The sequence below is a fragment of the Oncorhynchus mykiss genome, chromosome 11 (assembly GCF_013265735.2).
Source record: "Oncorhynchus mykiss isolate Arlee chromosome 11, USDA_OmykA_1.1, whole genome shotgun sequence".
Lineage (NCBI taxonomy): Eukaryota > Metazoa > Chordata > Actinopteri > Salmoniformes > Salmonidae > Oncorhynchus > Oncorhynchus mykiss.
In genome coordinates this window covers 34,557,700-34,580,745 of record NC_048575.1, presented here as the reverse complement: position 1 = coordinate 34,580,745, position 23,046 = coordinate 34,557,700, and the positions used below count along the sequence as shown (strand labels likewise).

The 23,046-nt window shown below is 42.9% G+C and overlaps 1 protein-coding gene across 3 annotated transcripts in view; it reads right to left on the bottom strand.

Annotated features, from left to right (window-relative positions):
• The window catches only part of LOC110535611 (rab effector MyRIP), a 153,270-nt gene extending 131,865 nt beyond the window's left edge, over positions 1–21,405 (bottom strand). Inside the window, exons 1-2 of one of the 3 annotated variants that reach the window (XM_036935342.1) lie at positions 20,881–21,405; positions 11,388–11,530 (exon numbers count right to left, since the gene is read on the bottom strand). In XM_036935342.1, coding sequence (XP_036791237.1) covers positions 11,388–11,497 — 110 coding nt within the window. In that variant the 5' untranslated portion in view covers positions 11,498–11,530; positions 20,881–21,405. The remainder of the gene's footprint in view (positions 1–11,387; positions 11,531–20,880) is intronic. The other 2 variants (XM_036935344.1, XM_036935343.1) reach the window with 2 other exon arrangements.
• Between the last annotated feature and the right edge of the window lie 1,641 nt (positions 21,406–23,046).

Here is a 23,046-nt window from a genome sequence, read left to right as displayed (position 1 = left end):
GTGCAGAGCAGGCTCAGGCCCTCCTCACCACCATGGCTGCCATGAAGGATGAGTTCACCAAACTGGAGGGGGAGGTTGTCCTGCTCAGGGAGAGCTTGAGGCAAACGGCAACCAGACATCCACACCTTAGAGGATCTCCTAACCAAGGTGCGGCCAGAGCAGAACAGCAGCCATGCAACACAGCTGATAGAGGTTCAGCAAGAGAGAGATGGACTTGCAAGAACTGGCTGATATAACAAAGGAGGTAAGCTCCAAAATGACAGGCAGAGCAGTAATAATGAGCTGACCACACTAAGAGAGGAGCTGCAGTAGAGAAAGACAACAGAGGACAGGCTGTTAGCAGCTAGATCACCACTTTATGACCTGCCCTCACACAGCAGAGGAGACCAACTCAACCAGCCAGGCCTCCCCAGCCCTGCCTGCTGCACCCCCCCCTCCCCAACCCACAGAACAGCCTCCAACTGAAAGTGGCACCGGCACAGACCAGCCACACCCCAGCTCCAACACCCTCCAGCCCCTCACTGCAAAACTACTGGACCAATGGCGACACATTGTCTACAGCTCCCTCGAAACCCCGTCCTTCATGGAAAAATTATGCCAAAACTCACAATCGAAAAGACTGGCAGTGAAAGAAAAGAAACAGACATCGAAAGCAAAGATACGAGTAGCGTAACCAAAAAGGTAGTACATGCAGGCAAGAGCGTAGGCAAAATGTATTCAATAGGATTGTTTTCTGGGAAAGTTTAACCAAAAAATATTTTTGCATTCGTTTTCAAATATAGATATTTTTATCATTTTTTTCAAGTGTTTGCTCTCACTTTAAAATGATTTGCTTACAAGTTTTGGGGTTTTGGAGGTCTTATTTTTGTTTACAATTGTTTGGTTTTTGATTTCAAAATCCATTCATTTCACCAGTCCTCAAAAATATGTTTACATTCAACATTTTTCATGTCCACAATTTCATTTTGAGTTCAATACATATGGCGTGAAATTGACCCCATACTCAACAGGCCTATAGATGGAGTGCAAACAGCACAGAAATCTATCAAAAAGCAATTAGTAGCCAAAAGATACAATCTCTCCTGGACAAATGTTTTGCCTTAACATTGTTGAAACTGAAAATGTGGCCGTTTAGAACGTAAACTTTATATTTGACAAATTAGCCTTCTTGGCTAATCTAAAGAAACATAAGAACAAAGCAAAACAATAAGACAATGAAAAATGTTTTGATGATTGCAAAAATCTAAACGTCATTGACAAATATACAGTGCCTTGCGAAAGTATTCGGCCCCCTTGAACTTTCCAACCTTTTGCCACATTTCAGGCTTCAAACATAAATATATAAAAATGTATTTTTTTGTGAAGAATCAACAACAAGTGGGACACAATCATGAAGTGGAACGACATTTATTGGATATTTCAAACTTTTTTAACAAATCAAAAACTGAAAGATTGGGCATGCAAAATTATTCAGCCCCTTTACTTTCAGTGCAGCAAACTCTCTCCAGAAGTTCAGTGAGGATCTCTGAATGATCCAATGTTGACCTAAATGACTAATGATGATAAATACAATCCACCTGTGTGTAATCAAGTCTCCGTATAAATGCACCTGCACTGTGATAGTCTCAGAGGTCCGTTAAAAGCGCAGAGAGCATCATGAAGAACAAGGAACACACCAGGCAGGTCCGAGATACTGTTGTGAAGAAGTTTAAAGCCGGATTTGGATACAAAAAGATTTCCCAAGCTTTAAACATCCCAAGGAGCACTGTGCAAGCGATAATATTGAAATGGAAGGAGTATCAGACCACTGCAAATCTACCAAGACCTGGCCGTCCCTCTAAACTTTCAGCTCATACAAGGAGAAGACTGATCAGAGATGCAGCCAAGAGGCCCATCATCACTCTGGATGAACTGCAGAGATCTACAGCTGAGGTGGGAGACTCTGTCCATAGGACAACAATCAGTCGTATATTGCACAAATCTGGGTGGCAAGAAGAAAGTCATTTCTTAAAGATATCCATAAAAAGTGTCGTTTAAAGTTTGCCACAAGCCACCTGGGAGACACACCAAACATGTGGAAGAAGGTGCTCTGGTCAGATGAAACCAAAATTGAACTTTTTGGCAACAATGCAAAACGTTATGTTTGGCATAAAAGCAACACAGCTGAACACACCATCCCCACTGTCAAACATGGTGGTGGCAGCATCATGGTTTGGGCCTGCTTTTCTTCAGCAGGGACAGGGAAGATGGTTAAAATTGATGGGAAGATGGATGGAGCCAAATACAGGACCATTCTGGAATAAAACCTGATGGAGTCTGCAAAAGACCTGAGACTGGGACGGAGATTTGTCTTCCAACAAGACAATGATCCAAAACATAAAGCAAAATCTACAATGGAATGGTTCAAAAATAAACATATCCAGGTGTTAGAATGGCCAAGTCAAAGTCCAGACCTGAATCCAATCGAGAATCTGTGGAAAGAACTGAAAACTGCTGTTCACAAATGCTCTCCATCCAACCTCACTGAGCTCGAGCTGTTTTGCAAGGAGGAATGGGAAAAAATTTCAGTCTCTCGATGTGCAAAACTGATAGAGACATACCCCAAGCGACTTACAGCTGTAATCGCAGCAAAAGGTGGCGCTACAAAGTATTAACTTAAGGGGGCTGAATAATTTTGCACGCCCAATTTTTCAGTTTTTGATTTGTTAAAAAAGTTTTAAATATCCAATAAATGTCGTTCCACTTCATGATTGTGTCCCACTTGTTGTTGATTCTTCACAAAAAAATACAGTTTTATATCTTTATGTTTGAAGCCTGAAATGTGGCAAAAGGTCGCAAAGTTCAAGGGGGCCGAATACTTTCGCAAGGCACTGTATCTAATCAAAAATACAGAGACCCAGAAAACACAAATGTACACCTTCAATATGGGGAAACACTGAAGCAATATAAACACACCCTAAGAACAAAAAAGGAACACCACATTAGAAATCATCTGGATGTAATTGAGGAATCCGTAGAATCAAACCACTTCTGGGAGAATTTGAATAAATTAAACAAACCTCATGAGGAATTTGGCTATCCACAAATGGGGATATGTGGAGGAATCACTTTGCAAACCTACAGCATTATAACAAGAGCCCAGAACAAATGTATGTATGTATGTATGTATGTATGTATGTCTGTATGTATATATATATATAAAAATAAGAAAAATGACAATCCTGGAAATCAGCAGTGAAAAATCCTGTGGATAGCCCAATTACAGAAAAATAATTATTGGGAAAAACTATGCACTCTCCAACCCAAAAAGGACTGTGTTGCTGATGGTATTTTAAATGAAATGATCAAATATACGTTTCACAAATTCAAATTGGCTGTACTCAAACTCAACAGTTTTGGTATTTTCCCCAATATTTGGAACCAAAGATTGGTGTGATCAATCTATAAAAATAGAGACAAATTTGACCCAGATAATTAGAGGAATGTGTGTTAACAGCAAATTCTTGATGAAAACATCCTAAGCAGAATCCAGATTGGATTTTTTTTTTATCATACAACAGACCACATTTACACCCTCCACACTAATTGAAAAACAAGCAAACCAAAACAAAGTCAAAATCTACTTGTGTTTTGTAGACTTCAAGAAGGCATTTGATTAAATTTGACAAAGGTATTTTTTATAAACTAATATAAAGTGGTATTGGAGGGAAAACATATGTTATAAAAACAATGTACATTTAAAACAAATGTGCGGTTAAAATTGGCAACAAGCAAACAGACGACTTCTCTCAGGGACGTGGAGTGAAACAGGGCTGCCCAATAAGTCCAACACTATTTAACATCTCCATGAATTAATTGGCAAAAACATTAGAAGAATCAGCAGCACCTGGTCTCACCCTACACAACACTGAAATCAAATGTCTGCTGAACGCAGATGACCTGGTGCTATGGTCTCCCACTAAGGAGAGGTTACATCAGCATCTAGATCATCTGCACAGGTTCTGTTAGACCCGGGCTCTGACCGGAAATCAGGATGACAAATATAAATTATATTCAGACACACTTCTATTAGAACACACCACAAACTACATGTATTACCTCCTGAGTGGTGCAGTGGTCTAAGGCACTGCATCGCAGTGTTAGCTGTGCCACTAGAGATTCTGGGTTCGAGTCCAGGCTCTGTCACAGCCGGACACGACCAGGAGATCCATGGGGTGGGGCACAATTAACCCTGATGACGCTGGGCCAGGGGAGGGTTTGGCCGGCAGGGATGTTCTTGTCCCATCGGGCACTAGCGACTCTTGTGACGGGCCGGGCCCTGACACGGTTGCCAGGTGAACGGTGTTTCCTCCGACACATTGGTGCGGCTGGCTTCAGGGTCAAGTGGCCGTTGTGTCAAGAAGCAGTGTGGCTTGTTTCGGAGGACGTACGGCTCTCGAACCTTTGCCTCTCCCAAGTTCGTACGTGAGTTGCAGCGATGGGACAAGACTACACCACATGGATATCACAAAATTGGGGAGAAAATGGGGTAAAAAAATATATATTTAAAAAGAATACACGTATCTAGGACTAAATATCAGCAAAACAGGTAGCTTTCACATGGCTGTGAATGAGCTGAGAGACAAAGCAAGAAGAGCCATGCCATTTCTATGCCATTAAAAGGAACATTAAAATCTGGCTCAACTTTCCAATCAGTTATAGAACCAGGTCATCAAAAAGAAAGGAGGACCAAGGCACTCCTCATATTAATTAAAATGCCTTTATTTGTATGGCATGTTCAATAGAAAAAGTTTTAAAAATTCAATGTGTTTCGGCTGCATGGCCTTCGTACTCCCTGAAGTTTCAAAAATCTAACGCATTTTGGCTGCATGGCCTTCGTACTCCCTGACGAAGGCCATGCAGCCGAAACGCGTTGGATTTAAAAAAAAAATTTTTTTAAATTGTTTCTATTGATGATAAGGAAATGTATATGTTTAAAGTAATGACTAAATAATTCCACCCTGAAACGTAATTAACGATGTGAAATGTATTAGAATTATTAGACTATGTGAAATGTATTAGGGCAGCAGGGTAGCCTAGTGGTTAAAGCATTGGACTAGATATCGAAATGTTGCAAGTTCGAATCCCCGAGCTGACAAGGTACAATCTGTTGTTCTGAACAAGGCAGTTAACCCACTGTTCCTAGGCCATCATTGAAAATAAGAATGTGTTCTTAACTGACCTGCATAGTTAAAATAAAATAAAAAATGAGACTATAATCCAATAATGTATGGTTGAGACTGTTAAAGACTGCTCACATTTTGGTTGACTTTAGAAGTAATTTAAGTCTACTGAATTGAGAGCCCGACAGAGAGAGACAGAGAAATAGCATTGGTCTACAATTGACAAAGGAATACCAAACTGGCCACCAGGCATTGTTCAATTATCATGCTTTTTTTTTTTTTTACATCACACAAACCACTAGCGTTACACAGACAGGACGTTGAGATGCAGACACTTGACTTTCGCCTACGGCTGTAAAGATAGACTTGTCAAACACTCATTAATAGCAGTGTCTGTGAGCTAGGGAAAGACTGGCTGAGCATGGGAAGTGTGAGTCATTATCAAGTCAGGAACAGGCCTTTAACGGATCAATCTCCACCATCTCCAGGAGTAACCACTGCTGCTGTAGGTAGAAGCCGAGAGAACAGACAGACCTGGGGAAACTTCGAAAAACAAAGAGTGGTGGATGGATATTGTTATTTTTATCATTCTATTGTCTTTCCCTCCATCCCTTGGGAGTCAGTGCTGTTTGTTCTCTTTTCTTCAACCATCTCTCTGGCTGAGCTCTGAGACTGAATTCCCTGTGCTGGTGTAATGAGACACTCCAGCAGGCTGGCTACAGTGAGGAGGAAGCAGGCCAGAGGTTGGACAGCAGATACTGTAACTGTACATCATAATTGGGTTAAGAAGGAAATATACTGCAGCAAGCCATATTAAGCAAGCCAACATTTAACAATGTTGACATACAGTAGCAATAGTTTCTAAACAATTTAGCTCACTGGCATTACAAATCACGAGTAAACAGAGCTTTAGCAATAGTAGTAGAACAATAGCTATACATGTTTAAAAGGCTGTGAAAACGTGATTTTCCTTTGTTTTATATACATTTCCACACTGAGGTTGGAATAATACTGTGTTATTGTGAAAATTATGATGTTTGAAAAGACAGCCTGAAATTTCAGCCTCTTTTGGTGGGATGGATGTCACCCGGTGGTGAATTAGTTAGACTAATAAGAGAGATCCAAACCTCTGCCAAAAACAGCTAGTTTTCCCCACTCAGACCATTCCCAGACATCCCCAGACTTGCTTGAGAAATTGCTCTTTGCTATGGAGCTATTTTTGTTTAGTTTTCACCGTTTTAATTGAAAACAATCACAGTAAGGTACTTAATTGTTACCCAGAAATGATTTGATATTGAGATACAAATGGCTGCATTGTACCTTTAAGAAGTCACTTACATTGCAGAACTTGAGTCGTACAGAAAAGCTGTGATTGTACCCAAGTTTGATCATATGCACATCATTTAGTTATTTACATTTTTCTGACAGGCCAGTACTTATGCGTCAGAAGGTAATATCAATTAAGTTCCTCAATATTCCTTAGTAGGAAACACTAGGGAAATTAAAATGGAGCATTTGAACTGCCAGCTGAGACTTTAAAATTAGCCTTGTGAAGGATTCATGGGACACTTTATAACTCCGGCAGGCTGGCATCATTTAAAACAGAAGAAACAAAAGTCAGCCATGCATGGAGGGAAAAACCCCCCAGGGGGAGGGAAGTACGACAACCTGAAACAACCAAACTACCATCTGCTACTGTTTGCATAGGTTTAATAGCTTCGTTTTTATTAATGTAATGTTCAAAACAGTCCTTTCCTTCTGACTATGTTCATATCAAAAGGAGAACAACAGGCTTTGTTTTTGGTATTGTAACCTAGTCAAGTCGGGCTTGATCCTTCTTATAGCCCAGACACACGGGTAGGATTGTCAAGGATTGTACTGTCTGCCGACAGTACTTAGCACCCCTGAACAGTGTCGGCAGTCAATCTCTGTTGTGTTCACACAACAAAGACCTTGAAGTCATCAGCCACTCAGCCAAACCAGAAGCTGGCAGTAGCAGTGTTTGGCAATGCATGTCCATGTGTGTTGCTTTATGGTCTAGTCAATGTTAGCAAGCTAACTGTTAGCAAGCTAACTGTTAGCAAGCTAACTGTTAGCAAGCTAACTGTTAGCAAGCTAAGCTAACTGTTAGCAAGCTAAGCTTATATTGCTATTGTTGTAGAAGGCGCATGTTAATACTAGCTAGCTAGCTAATAAGTTAGTGCACGTCACATTATCAAAAAAAACTAAAACAAACATAACATGTAAATACTTAATCTAGAAAAAAAAGATGTTATGCAGCTTTATTGTTAAAGTTAGAACAATTCTGATGGAAAGCGTGGATTAGACCAGAAAGAAAAAGGTCAACATTATTGTGTTGTGATGGATTTCTAATACCGCAATACTTTTTCTACCAGAGGTCTTCTAGGACCCCGTTCTCATCTGTTTGACCAGAAATCAAAGCCTTTGCTTTTTCCTAATGCCCATACACGTGTAACGGTTGAAAGCTGCTTGCTTAGCGAGTACCACTTCCTCCTGATTCGGCTCACACCGAGGCTCGAACACAGGACCTCTGCCTAGCTAGCACACATGACAGCCCACCTGAAGCGTCTTACCAGTTACGCGTGAAGCTGGCAATTTGGCGGCGCAGGCTGAGTAGTAAGTTTCACACATCCCCATGTTCTACATTCACCTATCACACTTACTCAACAGCGACCCCACCGTTGAGCTGAGAGCAACTGCATATCCGAGTCACAACTGTAAAGGGCATCACGCTGCTTGCTTAGGGAGTACCACTTCCTCCCAATTCTGCTAACCCCGAGGCTCGAACCCAGGACCTCTGCACTCCAACCAAACTCAGGAGTGTGATGGACGTGAATGAATTTGAGCAAGTGTCCAGCACTGCTCAGAGCCCTCGATGGGCAAATATTGATTTCTCAAGAGCAATGATTATGGCACACCGTTGATTCGGTTATGAAACAGAGAGAGTCCACAGAGAAATCAAAAACCAACAGAAGACGTAATTACTTTTCGGAACAATACAGACCAAATCGAACTAACATAAAGACTTGATTTGTTGTCAGCGGGCATCTAATATATCTAATATACACTGCTCAAAAAAATAAAGGGAACACTGAAACAACACAATGTAACTCCAAGTCAATCACACTTCTGTGAAATCAAACTGTCCACTTAGGAAGCAACACTGATTGACAATACATTTCACATGCTGTTGTGCAAATGGAATAGACAACAGGTGGAAATTATTGGCAATTAGCAAGACACCCCCAATAAAAGGAGTGGTTCTGCAGGTGGGGACCACAGACCACTTCTCAGTTCCTATGCTTCCTGGCTGATGTTTTGGTCACTTTTGAATGCTGTCGGTGCTTTCACTCTAGTGGTAGCATGAGACGGAGTCTACAACCCACACAAGTGGCTCAGGTAGTGCAGCTCATCTAGGATGGCACATCAATGCGAGCTGTGGCAAGAAGGTTTGCTGTGTCTGTCAGCGTAGTGTCCAGAGCTTGGAGATGCTACCAGGAGACAGGCCAGTACATCAGGAGATGTGGAGGAGGCCGTAGGAGGGCAACAACCCAGCAGCAGGATCGCTACCTCCGCCTATGTGCAAGTATGAGCAGGACGAGCACTGCCAGAGCCCTCCAAAATGACCTCCAGCAGGCCACAAATGTGCATGTGTCTGCTCAAACGGTCAGAAACAGACTTCATGAGGGTGGTATGAGGGCCCAACGTCCACAGGTGGGGGTTGTGCTTACAGCCCAACACCGTACAGGACGTTTAGCATTTGCCAGAGAACACCAAGATTGGCAAATTCACCACTGGCGCCCTGTGCTCTTCACAGATGAAAGCAAGTTCACACTGAGCACGTGACAGACGTGACAGTCTGGAGACGCCGTGGAGAACGTTCTGCTGCCTGCAACATCCTCCAGCATGGTGCGGGGTGGCATTTCTTTGGGGGGCCGCAAAGCCCTCCATGTGCTCGCCAGAGGTAGCCTGACTGCCATTAGGTACCGAGATGAGATCTTCAGACCCCTTGTGAGACCATATGCTGGCTGGAGTGTGGCTGGAGTGTGTCAGCAGTTCCTGCAAGAGGAAGGCATTGATGCTATGGACTGGCCCGCCCGTTCCCCAGACCTGAATCCAATTGAGCACATCTGGGACATCATGTCTCGCTCCATCCACCAATGCCACGTTGCACCACAGACTGTCCAGGAGTTGGCGGATGCTTTAGTCCAGGTCTGGAAGGAGATCCCGCAAGAGACCATCCGCCACCTCATCAGGAGCATGCCCAGGCGTTGTAGGGAGGTCATACAGACACGTGGAGGCCACACACACTACTGAGCCTCATTTTGACTTGTTTTAAGGACATTACATCAAAGTTGGATCAGCCTGTAGTGTGGTTTTCCACTTTAATTTTGAGTGTGACTCCAAATCCAGACCTCCATGGATTGATAAATTTGATTTCCATTGATAATTGGGTGATTTTGTTGTCCGCACATTCAACTATGTAAAGAAAAAAGTATTTAATAAGAATATTTCATTCATTCAGATCTAGGATGTGTTATTTTAGTGTTCCCTTTATTTTTTTGAGCAGCATAGTTACACGGGTCTTTACTGGTCTAAACCACTTTGCTCCAACTCGTGTTCCTTTCAACAAAGCTTGATCATTTCTTTAATGAGCCACAGAATTCCCAATGAAAATGTGCAACTTTTTACAAGGGCATTCATCCTTTTAGCTATTCATCTTTTTAAAAACAGAGAGAAACACCAATGGCTTGACATGGTGTTTTTTTCCAAAGGTTTCTTTGGTTTTGATCATTTGAATAAGACTTTGCTGAGAGGACATATGGTATTTCCCAGTAATTCATGGAGAAGCTAGCTAGCTGTTAGCCCGGTCTTGATTAGGCAAACCCCAGAAGGGTCTAAAAATCAAGTGTTGCTGACTCAAGACCACCGCTGTCTGGTCAATAATAATGTAGCCTCGATCCAGCCTTCCTCCTTATAAACTGAGTAAATGTGAGATTGCAGAGTCTGGCAATGCAGGATATAATACTGTTCTGTAACAATAATAATAAATGTTCTTCACTGGGTAAAAAACTAAACAAACCAATAACAGACTGCATTCATGTCGATACACATCATACCATGGTAGGTCACCACTGTGGTGTCCTGTGACACAATGATAGGCCTAGAAGTGTAAAAAGCTACTGCAGTACAGTGGAAAAACACTTTGGTCTCTTGATCAAATGTGGGGACTGGAGAGCATAACACTGTATAAAGTGAAACTTGACAACCCTTTAAATGAATATGTACATGTATTTCCATATTCAGTTTGATAGATCTGTATGATCATTTCGGAATGGCTCAAGGCATCCTCACAAGAGGCTTGCTGATGCATCACAAACCAGACGGTCTGCTCTGCCTATAAATCTGATGACCGATTCCCACAAGAGCCTATCAACATCAGAACACTGTATCCCCTAGCTGCAGCTTGTCACACAGAGAGAGAGAGAGAGAGAGATACAGAGGGAGGGATAGATGGAGGGGAGAGGGAGGAGAGGGTTGAAATGTGAGGAGAAGGACAGAGGCAGGGAGGCACAATGGAGGAGGAGGGAGAAAGCCTGTCGCATCTGACAGAAGACTTTATCTCTCAGGGATGTGTGAAGAAGCAGGGTATGACATCAGAGCTGCACCCTGAGGCCTGACCCCCAACCAGACCCTGACCTCAAGACCCTGCAGCAGCACCCCGTGGCGGTGGCAAGGCCAGGAGAGATGGGGCGCAAGCTGGACCTGTCTGGCCTGACGGACGACGAGGCGGAGCACGTGCTGAAGATGGTGCAGATGTCTGACATCCACACAGTCTGACTAGGCTGAAGAGACAGTCACGTCTTAGCCCCCCTTTAAATCCAGCAGGATCAGCACAAATATCTTTCCCGAAATATCTTTACTCAAACTCACAGTTATGTGAAAGATGTTGATAACATGGCTATCAGCTAAAAAAATACACTTCTCCAATGGAGAAGAGTGTTTCAACTTTCGTAAGGGGAATCGTATACCAGGTAGTCCTGGGGGCACCAAATGTTCAGCAATTTAATTTGTGTTTTGAGTTGTAAATTGACACAGGAATAAAACATTTTCCGAAAACATGGTACACTTCCTCAATTATCAGACCCGCAAATCCCATTTTTCATACAGTTCTCTCACCCTCCCCCTAATCCCCCATCTCACCTGAGCCTGTCCTCCTCCTTCTTCCTCAGCTTCATATCCCTCTGCACCACCTTCAGCACATGCTCTGCCTCGTCGTCTGTCAGGCCCGACAGGTCCAGCTTGCGCCCCATCTCTCCTGGCCTTGCCACCGCCACGGGGTGCTGCTGCAGGGGGGGGGGGGTCACAGAGAGAGTAGAGGAGAGGGTCCATAACTGTGTCTATAAAGACTCTCTCTACTGAACAAAAACAAACTCAACATGTAAAGTGTTGGTCCCATGCTTCATGAGCTGAAATAAAAAGAACCAAGAAAATATTCCATATGTACAAAAAGCTTACAATGCATCCGGAAAGTATTCAGACAGTTTACTTTTTCAATATTTTGTTACGTTACAGCCTTATTCTAAAATTTATAAAATAGTTCTTTCCCCCTCTATCTACCCACAATAACGAAGTGAAAACAAGTTTAGAAATTTTTGCAAATGTATTTTAACTCAAAACAAATTAAGTGGCCCAGCCAGAGCCCAGACTTGAACCCTATCAAACACCTATGGAGAGACATGAAAATAGCAGTGTAGTGACGCTCCACATCCAACTTGACAGAGCTTGAGAGGACCTGCAGAGAAGAATGGGAGAAACTCTCCAAATGCAGGTGTGTCAACCTTGTAGCGTCATTCCCAAGAAGACTCAAGGCTGTAATCACTGCCAAAGGTGCTTCAGCAAAGTACTGAGTAAAGTGTCTGAATACATATGTATTTCAGTTGCTAACATTTCTAAAAACCTGTTTCGGCACTGTCATTATGGGGTATTGTGTGTAGATTGATGAAGGGAATTTTTTTTTAAATTCATTTTAGAATAAGGCTGTAAAGTAACAAAATGTGGAAAAAGTAAAAGGGGTCTGAATACACTGTATTTCTCTAAAATATTATGTACGCATTTGTTTACATCTGTTAGTGAACATTTCTTCTTTGCCAAGATAAATCATCCACCTGACAGGTGTGGGATATCAAGAAGCTGATTATATAATATATTAATATGATTATTATATGATTATATAAACCTGTGTATATTATATACACAGGTTTATTTTTTTATTTTACCTTTATTTAACCAGGTAGGCTAGTTGAGAACAAGTTCTCATTTGCAACTGCGACCTGGCCAAGATAAAGCATAGCAGTATGAGCAGACAACACAGAGTTACACATGGAGTAAACAATTAACAAGTCAATAACACAGTAGAAAACAAAGGGGGAGTCTATATACAATGTGTGCAAAAGGCATGAGGTAGGCGAATAATTACAATTTTGCAGATTAACACTGGAGTGATAAATGATCAGATGGTCATGTACAGGTAGAGATATTGGTGTGCAAAATAGCAGAAAAGTAAATAAATAAAAACAGTATGGGGATGAGGTAGGTGAAAATGGGTGGGCTATTTACCAATAGACTATGTACAGCTGCAGCGATCGGTTAGCTGCTCAGATAGCAGATGTTTGAAGTTGGTGAGGGAGATAAAAGTCTCCAACTTCAGCGATTTTTGCAATTCGTTCCAGTCACAGGCAGCAGAGTACTGGAACGAAAGGCGGCCAAATGAGGTGTTGGCTTTAGGGATGATCAGTGAGATACACCTGCTGGAGCGCGTGCTACGGATGGGTGTTGCCATCGTGACCAGTGAGCTGAGATAAGGCGGAGCTTTACCTAGCATGGACTTGTAGATGACCTGGAGCCAGTGGGTCTGGCGACGAATATGTAGCGAGGGCCAGCCGACTAGAGCATACAAGTCGCAGTGGTGGGTAGTATAAGGTGCTTTAGTGACAAAACGGATGGCACTGTGATAGACTGCATCCAGTTTGCTGAGTAGAGTGTTGGAAGCCATTTTGTAGATGACATCGCCGAAGTCGAGGATCGGTAGGATAGTCAGTTTTACTAGGGTAAGCTTGGCGGCGTGAGTGAAGGAGGCTTTGTTGCGGAATAGAAAGCCGACTCTTGATTTGATTTTCGATTGGAGATGTTTGATATGAGTCTGGAAGGAGAGTTTGCAGTCTAGCCAGACACCTAGGTACTTATAGATGTCCACATATTCTAGGTCGGAACCATCCAGGGTGGTGATGCTAGGCGGGCATGCGGGTGCAGGCAGCGATCGGTTGAAAAGCATGCATTTGGTTTTACTAGCGTTTAAGAGCAGTCGGAGGCCACGGAAGGAGTGTTGTATGGCATTGCAGCTTGTTTGGAGGTTAGATATCACAGTGTCCAATGACGGGCCGAAAGTATATAGAATGGTGTCGTCTGCGTAGAGGTGGATCAGGGAATCGCCCGCAGCAAGAGCAACATCATTGATGTATACAGAGAAAAGAGTCGGCCCGAGAATTGAACCCTGTGGCACCCCCATAGAGACTGCCAGAGGACCGGACAGCATGCCCTCCGATTTGACACACTGAACTCTGTCTGCAAAGTAATTGGTGAACCAGGCAAGGCAGTCATCCGAAAAACCGAGGCTACTGAGTCTGCCGATAAGAATATGGTGATTGACAGAGTCGAAAGCCTTGGCAAGGTCGATGAAGACGGCTGCACAGTACAGGTGTGCCTTGTGCTGGGTACAATAAAAGGCCACTCTAAAATGTGCGGTTTTGTCATACAACACAATGCCACAGATGTCTCAAGTTTAGGGAGCATGCCATTGACATGCTGACTGCAGGAATGTCCACCAGAGCTGTTGCCAGAGAATAAGCCACCTCCAACGTCATTTTAAAGAATTTTGCAGTACATCCAACCGGCCTCACAACCGCAGACCACGCATAATACAACAGCCTAGGACCTCCACATCCGGCTTCTTCACCTGCGAGATGATCTGAAACCAGCCACCCGGACAGCTGGTGAAACTGAGGAGTATTTTTGACTGTAATAAAGCCCTTTTGTGGGGATAAACTAATTCTGATTGGCTGGTCCTGACAGCACCCCTGCCCACTCATAAGAAATCCATAGATTAGGGCCTAATTCCAATTGATTGATTTCCTTATATGATCTGTAGCTCAGTAAAATCGTTGAAATGCGTTTATATCTTCTGTTCAGAATACATTCCATTTCCAGCGTTTTTGTATTGTATTGTAGTGTATACGAATTTCCATGTAAATGAACAATAAAGTAACTGCATCTTACATGCATACGAGTGTGGATGCAGCACATCCCTATTGAGTGAAATGAGAGAGGATGGAAAGAGAATGGTAAATCATAAGCTCAGAGAATTATGCGCTCTGTGATTGACCTAGCCTCATCCTCAGAATCTTTTTGACAAGGATGGACGGAAGGGGTAGGCGTCATATTCAGTTGTTTCATACCGGGAAGGTGACAGTTGCCTTTTGTTATGTCAAATCTAATTGCCAATCAATTTCCAATGTCATACTGTATGTTGAAAACACATCTCGGTTTCCAGTCAGCTTATGATATATATATATATATATATATATATATATATATATATATATATATATATATACATACACACACACACACACACACACATACATAATAGATGAAGAGCACATAAGGCCACAAACACAGTGTCACGTTCTCAGCAGCTTCAGTGTTGGGGGAGCAGAGAAATCTTTCAGGCTGGGTCTCAGTAAGCTGCTATGGTTCAGCTTAAATGCATAATGATGCCATTCACAAGACCACCCACTCTGGCTTAGACATGAGAGCACTTCAAGACCGCCATCTCTGACTGTCCACAGGGGGAAAGTATCCTGGCATTACTGGATGGGATTTCAGCATTTCACATTCTATTGTATATCGCACTCTTAAGGCTGCAATACCCTGCCTTGTATTTCTGCCTGACTAAGGAACAACTGCTTTCTGGACACACATTCTAATAATACTTTGAGTCTTTCTCAGTTGCACAAAAGAGGCTTCAAGGCACCCTGTGGTACAATACCTGTGTCCCTACTGATAAAAATGATCCTGGTGATGAGAGAGAGAGGGGAGAATACAGCACAAGGCCATCGCCCCGTCCTACCCCTGGCTCTGCCGCTGGACTTCCTGGAGTTGATTGCTCTGTCTCCGACGTACGGTAGGAAAGGGGGAACAAGCTATTTATTGTACTGCATCTGCCTTTGGCTCAGGCGTTGGGGAGGGCCATAGCGGTAGGCAGGTAGTACAGTCCTAGGGTGCATCCCAAATGGCACCCTATATATGGCACTCCTTTTGACCAGCACCCATAGGGCCTTGGTCAAATGTAGTGCACTATATTAGGGAATAGGGTGCCATTTGGGGTAGACAATTGTATAGACTAGTGAAGGGAAAATGTATCATTACTCCAAACCCACAGGAGGAGGCAGTTATTCAGTCATGCTTTTTATAGTCATGTCAAGGACAGGGGGTGGAGGGCATCAATTATGCCTCTGTGTGTGTACGTGTACACAGTGTGTGTCTGCATCCGCTCGCCAGGGTGACTCAGAGATTTAGGCTCCGTGGCAGCCAACGTTCCCCACAAGACTGTTTTCATTGATGATGCATTCCCTATTACACGTGCACGCATGTCCACACACACCCTCCCGGGCAGATGTCACCACATTTGTGTCACACACTGTCAATAACACACCCACTATCCCACAACCTAAAACAATAGCACAAATTAGGCTTGGATCAGCCTGAATGCAGCAGCACAGCAGGATGTGTGGATTATACAGGTTGCATCCCAAATAGGCTCTGGTCAAAAGTAGTGCACTATATAGGGTGCCATTTTGGGATGCAGGCACCAAACTGTGCTGATCTGCTACGGTGTTTGGAAATTGTGTCGACATCGTTTCATTGTCTTCTAAAATGGGTATAGCCTATCCTTCAAGACACATGCTCACTCCCAGAAACTAGCTATATCAATTTCAAAGATCTAAGATAGATAGCTCTTTTACCTCGTACTGTGCACCAAAAAAGATACTGTTGCATTAAAGCATGGATCGTTACTAAGTGAGTCACTGCAAGCTCTAGTGAATGAAAATAACAACTCATAACAGATGTCATGTGATTCATGTCCACGAAACACAGGGAATCAGACAGCCCCATTCAGAGTGCCTCCACTCCGGATTGAGGTTTTCCCTAGGTACAGATCTAGGATCAGCTTCTCATTCCCAAATCCTGACCTTAACCATTAGTGGGGGAAATGCAGGACTGAGCCCAGATCAGCGTCTAGGGGCAACATCACCCTACTGCCCTAGATGAGATCGCTATGCTAATCCATCACCACTGCTTAACTCGGACTGATGAGTCATCAACACATACACTATCAATCCCACAATGCAAAGCTCCTCTTCATTATATAGTGTTTCACCAGATGCTTTCTCTTTACGTAAACAAACCATGCTTGATGTTGCCCAGCTTCGACTTCACTGCCCTTGTGAGTGAGTAAATGATGGTTACTGTACGAGTATTGAGAGAACAGGCATTGGGATTATGTAACATAGCAGCAACCAGGACATGACAATGGTTGGATAGAGGATGGACAGGAGAATGAAAGTCCTGTATCTCTCAGCTAAGGATGTTCAAGATAGAATAGACTCCCTATTTTTCACGGACAGAATTACACACACTCAAACGGAAAATACAAACATACTGTACATGGATGCACACACAAAAAATTATATTAGGCACAGATCGATAGTAGTTTAAACTGTACCATAAAACACACACACAGTGACATCCTTACTGCATGTATAGCAGGGGTGTAAAACTAATTTAGTCCCGGGGGCAGCATTCTGTCTTCGACGAGGTCCGGAGGGCCGCACTGAAAATTGGTAGTGCACTATTCTCTGCCGTCAAACATTCATCGTTTTGGAAATGTGTTACGCACTCCGACTGTCTAGCTATCAATTCAGTGATTATTAGCGAGCTGGTCAAGAAACTATGAATGTAGGTCCATTATCACTTCTACACGTTTCTTTCCCCCATACAGTAATGGTGTCAACGCAACCCGGCTAGGGCTTCACAGCAGATGGATACATGAAAAGCAGACCCGTGTGTGTGTGAGCTCAAAATGCAGCAGCAGCCAAGCGCTAAATTAACTGCTTGTTTTAGCCTCTTCGAGGCCAGCTTAAGGATCAGTGCTCAGCCTTAACCAGAAGGGAGAGAACGGCTCTGACGGTCTACGTCTTAAAATGGCACCCCTATGGTCAAAGGTAGTGCACTATGTAGGGAACAGGGTGCCATTTGGGACGCTTCCACCGAGTGACTGAGAAGGACATTTTTTATTCTAAAAACGCATCTTATGAATAAAATGAATGAACTTATCCACTTGAGGTTTACTCGTTGGCATGCTGTAGGGCCTACGATGTGTGACGCATAGCATGGCTCTGTGCTATTAGGAATGCTGGAGATAGAGGGTGTGAAAACAATTTAAATAGATCATAGATGATACTCCATAGTGGCGCTGTCACTTTGCAAAAGGGGCACCTAAAGCACAAGAACAGATTAACTGGATTTGAAAGTCCACCAAGTCTCTTCAAAAAGTGTCCCATTTATCTGGTATAATTGCCTTTGCTTGTGTCTATTTGGCCATTTGTCTTGTCTGACTAATGTGTCAGGAAGTAGACTGTTTCCAAATCCTCCTAAGGGCTTAGAAGTAACTAGGGGAGAATCTCAAGTGCATACTCCTCGCATCCTCTCTCCTCACCTCCTTCTCAAAACCCATTGGATGAAAACACCAGCGGTCCCTCCCCGCTGACCTTCTCCTCCAATGGGTTTTGAGAAGGAGGCAAGAAGAGAGGACAGGACACGAGGAGTAAGAATTTGAGATTCTCCCTAGGACTATCTGTCAGGAGTGGCCTCCATTCTGGGGCTTCGCCCCGAACACCTGGTCATTTGTGACTGTCAGTCACCTTGTTATCACACCCCGCACCTGCCTCCCAATTACCACCCTCTAGTTGGTGCCAAGGTGAGAATATGTTGCATTGTATTCACAACCTGCTGGCACTGCAGCATCTAACGGTTTCTGTGAATAACTTACTGTGTAACTGTGCTGATGAACAGTGGTGTGTATTCATGGATGCCAAGGGAAGCCAGGCTTCCCCCCCAAAAAAATGACCAAGAAAAAAACCCAAATTATTTATCCTTCGTCTCCCTGTGTTTTCATAATTTTCCTTCAATTCGCAAGAGGCTGAATGTATCTCACCGGAGAAAGCCTCCGAGCGAGCAAAATAGTCCCGCTCTGTCTCTATGTGAAGGCCATCTATCTGATGCTGTCTGGTCATAAAGAAGATGTTGTTGACACCTGTAGCATTGAATGCAAGGGAAGCCAGTGAGCATTTGGCCTCCCTTGATAAAAAAGTATAAAATAAAAGCCAATCAGCACTGAGCTAAACTGAGTGAGCTCAATTGTGAATGGTCCTGGCCCACCTCAAAAAAAATTCAAGTTTGGATTTGACTTCACTCCTATCAGATCGCATCAAGAGAAATACGTAATTGACAGAAACAACTTGAATTGTTGCATCTCGTCATGTTGTCCTCTGGTGGCTGGCTAGCTAAAATGGTCCCTTACCTAAATGATCCATGGATGGAGATAGGGATTTGGACTTGTGGTTTTACTTAATTCTCCGTACTGGCCAATGATTATAATGGGGATTCTAATCCAACCATAAATTCATACATTGTGCTCCTGGACTTAGAGAACGGAAGAAGCTAGATGTAGAAGGCTAATGTTATCTTACGTTGATTGGACTAAATCGTTTCTGGTATCTTTTAGTTGTCACAGTATTTATGAGACAAAGCATTGGTGATTTGATGATTTTGAAAAGTTGAAGTTGAAATGGTAGCTGGAATAGTGGAGGCAGCTCCTGTGTTCTCTAAGATTTGCGGTAACTCTCCGTGGTTCGAAATCAATTGGTAAATCAAGTCCGAAAATTTCGGAAACATTACAGTAACTTGTCTGCCAATGCTGTAGGTCATGGAACTGTCTGTTACATGCAATATGCTTTGTGTACTTCAAACACAGAGGTTGCGGTTTCTTCTTATTGTCTCAGCCTTAGGCCTATATATCATGGTCGCAAGGCATAATTATGAACTAGCAGGTTCTAGAGCAAACAACGCAATTATCACAACACATAGGTTGTAATATGGCTTTTTTTCTGGCTTGGCTTCCCCAGTCATTTTACCCACGCACCACTACGACACAAAAACACCTCTCACCAAACGGATGTGAAATAGAATTGAGACTGGTTCCTCGAATGTTAACACAAACATCACACAGGTGTATTAGATCATAGACAACTACACAATGCGGTGTGTTAATGTGAACTATTGTGGGTAGCCAATTGTAGGATATTGTTGAATTTAAAGACAGGTGCAGTAGTATATGACCTGTTTATTTTGATGCGTTATGCCCTTGTCATCTTGTTTCCATTAAATAATAACTCTTGAGCATTTTGTAGTCTGCATTGTCACATAGTCAACCATTGCACACATCACACTGCTGGTCAACAGGTGAGCGCAATTGGTGTCAGTCAAGGCATCACAGACAGCAACTCTCAGTAGGCATGCTTGTTTTGCTTATATTTAGGCTCCGAATAGAAATGATACATCATGGGATATAACGTTACAGTACTGAAACAAATGCCATCAGTCCCCCAGTCCAGACTTACCCCCCTAAGGGTATGACTGCAAGCCATCACTTTTTGGCAGCCTGACATTCTTCCCCGGATTTAAATCCCCACAACCCACTCTCGTGACTTACGCTCACATATTCTCCAGCATATTCATTCATCGCCATTGCTTTTTGACCTAGGCCTAATCCTTCTTGCTCGGTCAGAGGTATCCAAACACTTGTTTACCTATATAGCCCTGCATATATACACCTGCATCATGAAATTGACAATGTTGAGACTGATATGTGGCATTCACACCAATTTTCAGGTCGCATTGCATGAAGGAGATTCTATGTACATTGGCATTTAAATCAGTGCTATCTACACAATCAGATCGAACCTCCCTAACTGGGCACACACTGGTTAAATAAACGTCGATTCCACTTAATTTCATTGAAATTGTTAGACGTTGAATTGTCGTCTGTGCACTGTGGGTCATGAAATCAATTGTTGCAGTCCAGCCTATCCATCCCCCGTTCTGACTGCCACGTTTGCATTGTTTTATTGAAACAGATTATCAATGAGAAGATGGCATGCATCAACATCAGTGATCAACATGCATAACAGGTGTTGCTGATAAACAAACGAATGTGGTGAGTGGACGTCGGTCCCCGCTATGTGTTCTTATTACCTTTATCATAAAACACACAATCTATAGACTCATTAATAAAGACATTAAACATTTTAATATCTGTCCTGTCCATATGGTTAGGCTATAACGAGGTAAACAAACGTTTAGATAGAAATCAGTGTCTGCCTATTTCTCAACAAGGACAAAGTTAATTTCAATCTTGCATCGTTGAATTCTTACATTTTGGTCAATGCTATTTGTGATGATATCGCAAATGTAGACTATAATAAATGAGAAGTTAATGTGATAATCGACCACTTACACGAGCGCCGGATGACCGCCAGCTACAGCCTCCAAACAGAGGGCTCTCCCGGACACACAACGTGGAAGGAAGCGTTCAGATAAACGGACAAGTGTAAACTTCCTTTAGATGAGTCTCAGATACTTTGACAGCCTTGTCTTCAGGTTATTTTCCCCACGCAGCGTTTGCAGCAGGCACCATTGAGGCGTCACGGGGTTTGAATTACAGAGGGAGGGCGCAGACGGGCGATGTGCGGATTTAATGCTACATATCTTTGTTCTCCTTGTTGATAATTATACTGTTCAATTTCTATTCAAATCTGTGTAGCATAGGCTACAATTGGAAAGATAGCAAGGCGAGCCTCACTTTCGGTGTCTCTGTCAGGCAACGTCGTGAGATCCAGCTGCTGATTCCATCTCTGTCAACACCTGGGCATCCTGTGGGACAGCCAATGGGAGAGCCGCAAGCCAACACCGCTACTCTTTTCTCGAAGAAGCATTGCGCGCCCCGCTACCGCAGAATTAACTCGCGCGATGCATACATTCACAAGGCCACCGACACTCTGTCTTCGGTCAGTGCTATCCGGGTCCTTGGAATGTCCCTACCCCCATTGAAGTTGACATGTAAACGTTTAATTAAGGTAAGGATTATTGTTTTGGTGAAGGTTTAGGATAGGGACGTTCCAAGGATTCCGGATAGCACCTCTGTTGAGATGTGTGCGGAGAGACAAAAACGAGTTAACTAATTGGACATATCTCCTGTCTTTCTCAGCATTGGTTCAAATGACTCAATTAAAGTGATGATCCAGAACTTTTGTTTTATTTCAGCCAGCAATTTTGAAAGTGATGCTCATGAACACGACACAATAGCAACAATACATTAATTGCAGTGCCCACAAACTGTTAGGGCCTACATAAAACTGTCCCAACAGCAGTCCCAACACCTTACCACTGCTACACCTGGCTATCAGCGGAGCCTTGTCTGGCAACGAAAGAGGCAATCCAGAATTTTGATTAAGACATTAATGAGCAAGCTAGGACGTCCGTAGTCAATATAACTATTTGTTCAGCACTTTTGAAAAGTGCAGCGACAGAATTCAGAACATGGGCCGTTCTTACAGTGTTCTCCCTGTACACCAAGTCAGAACTGTAGGATAAATAAATGGGGCATATATGCAGACAATGAAAGCTCTTACAATATTCAAATATTACATTTCTCCAAAACAGGTTAAAGGCTACATGTGCACCACCAAGTCAGAACAGTTGGCAAAATTAAGAGGTGAAAATAGACCAAATTATTAGGGTGAGGCACATGGTCAACTAACAGCTTACTACACAACATACACTTAGTATTACTTTATTAGCTACAGTATACATATCTCCCTGGCATATTATAATTTATGAAGAAGCATACAATACATTTTTGGACTCACATTGTTGTGCTGTGCTCACTGGAACAGGAAGGTGGCGCAGCTGTCCTTCGTGAGCCATTTTCTGGATTTATGGTGCTTTCAAGACAACTGGGAATTTGGAAAAAAAAAGGTTCAATCATGATGACGTCAGTAATCTTCCGATCGTAGCTCTAGAAAGAGGCCCGAGTTCCAGATTTACAGTTGGATGAAAGTTCAAAACTCATTTTCTCAGTCGTAGCTCATTTTTTTCCAATTTCCCAGTTCATAAAGTCAGATTCTGCAGTTCTGAGTTAACAGTTGTCTTAAGCGCGGCAAAAATCATGCTTCATAGACAGCATGTCCAATGTTGAATGTTTATCATTTTAAACTAGGAAAAGAGACCCTTAATCTTAGACAAGGAACAACACAGCCACTCCACTGAATAGCAGGCTAATGATTGTGTTGCAATGCTTGCAGTTAGCCACTGATCCCTCCCAAACCACGCATTGTTGAATTTGTGACTTCCAACTTGTTTTATCTATAATTTCTCTTCATTATTGCTCTTCATATGACAAGGATTATAAAGGATTTGCCAGTAGATTGTCGACTTGATTCAGACTAAGATTTTGAAAGTATGATGTTGACATGATCAGTCCAATCAAAGCTACTGTAGATATAACGTGATTTGATGTCATTTTAACTGTGGCCAATGACCTTGAGCCTTCTTGGATGGGCCCTTCTAATGTAACTCTATGGCAGCACCCTAGGGGCTTGAATTTTCTAACTACCCTTAGACT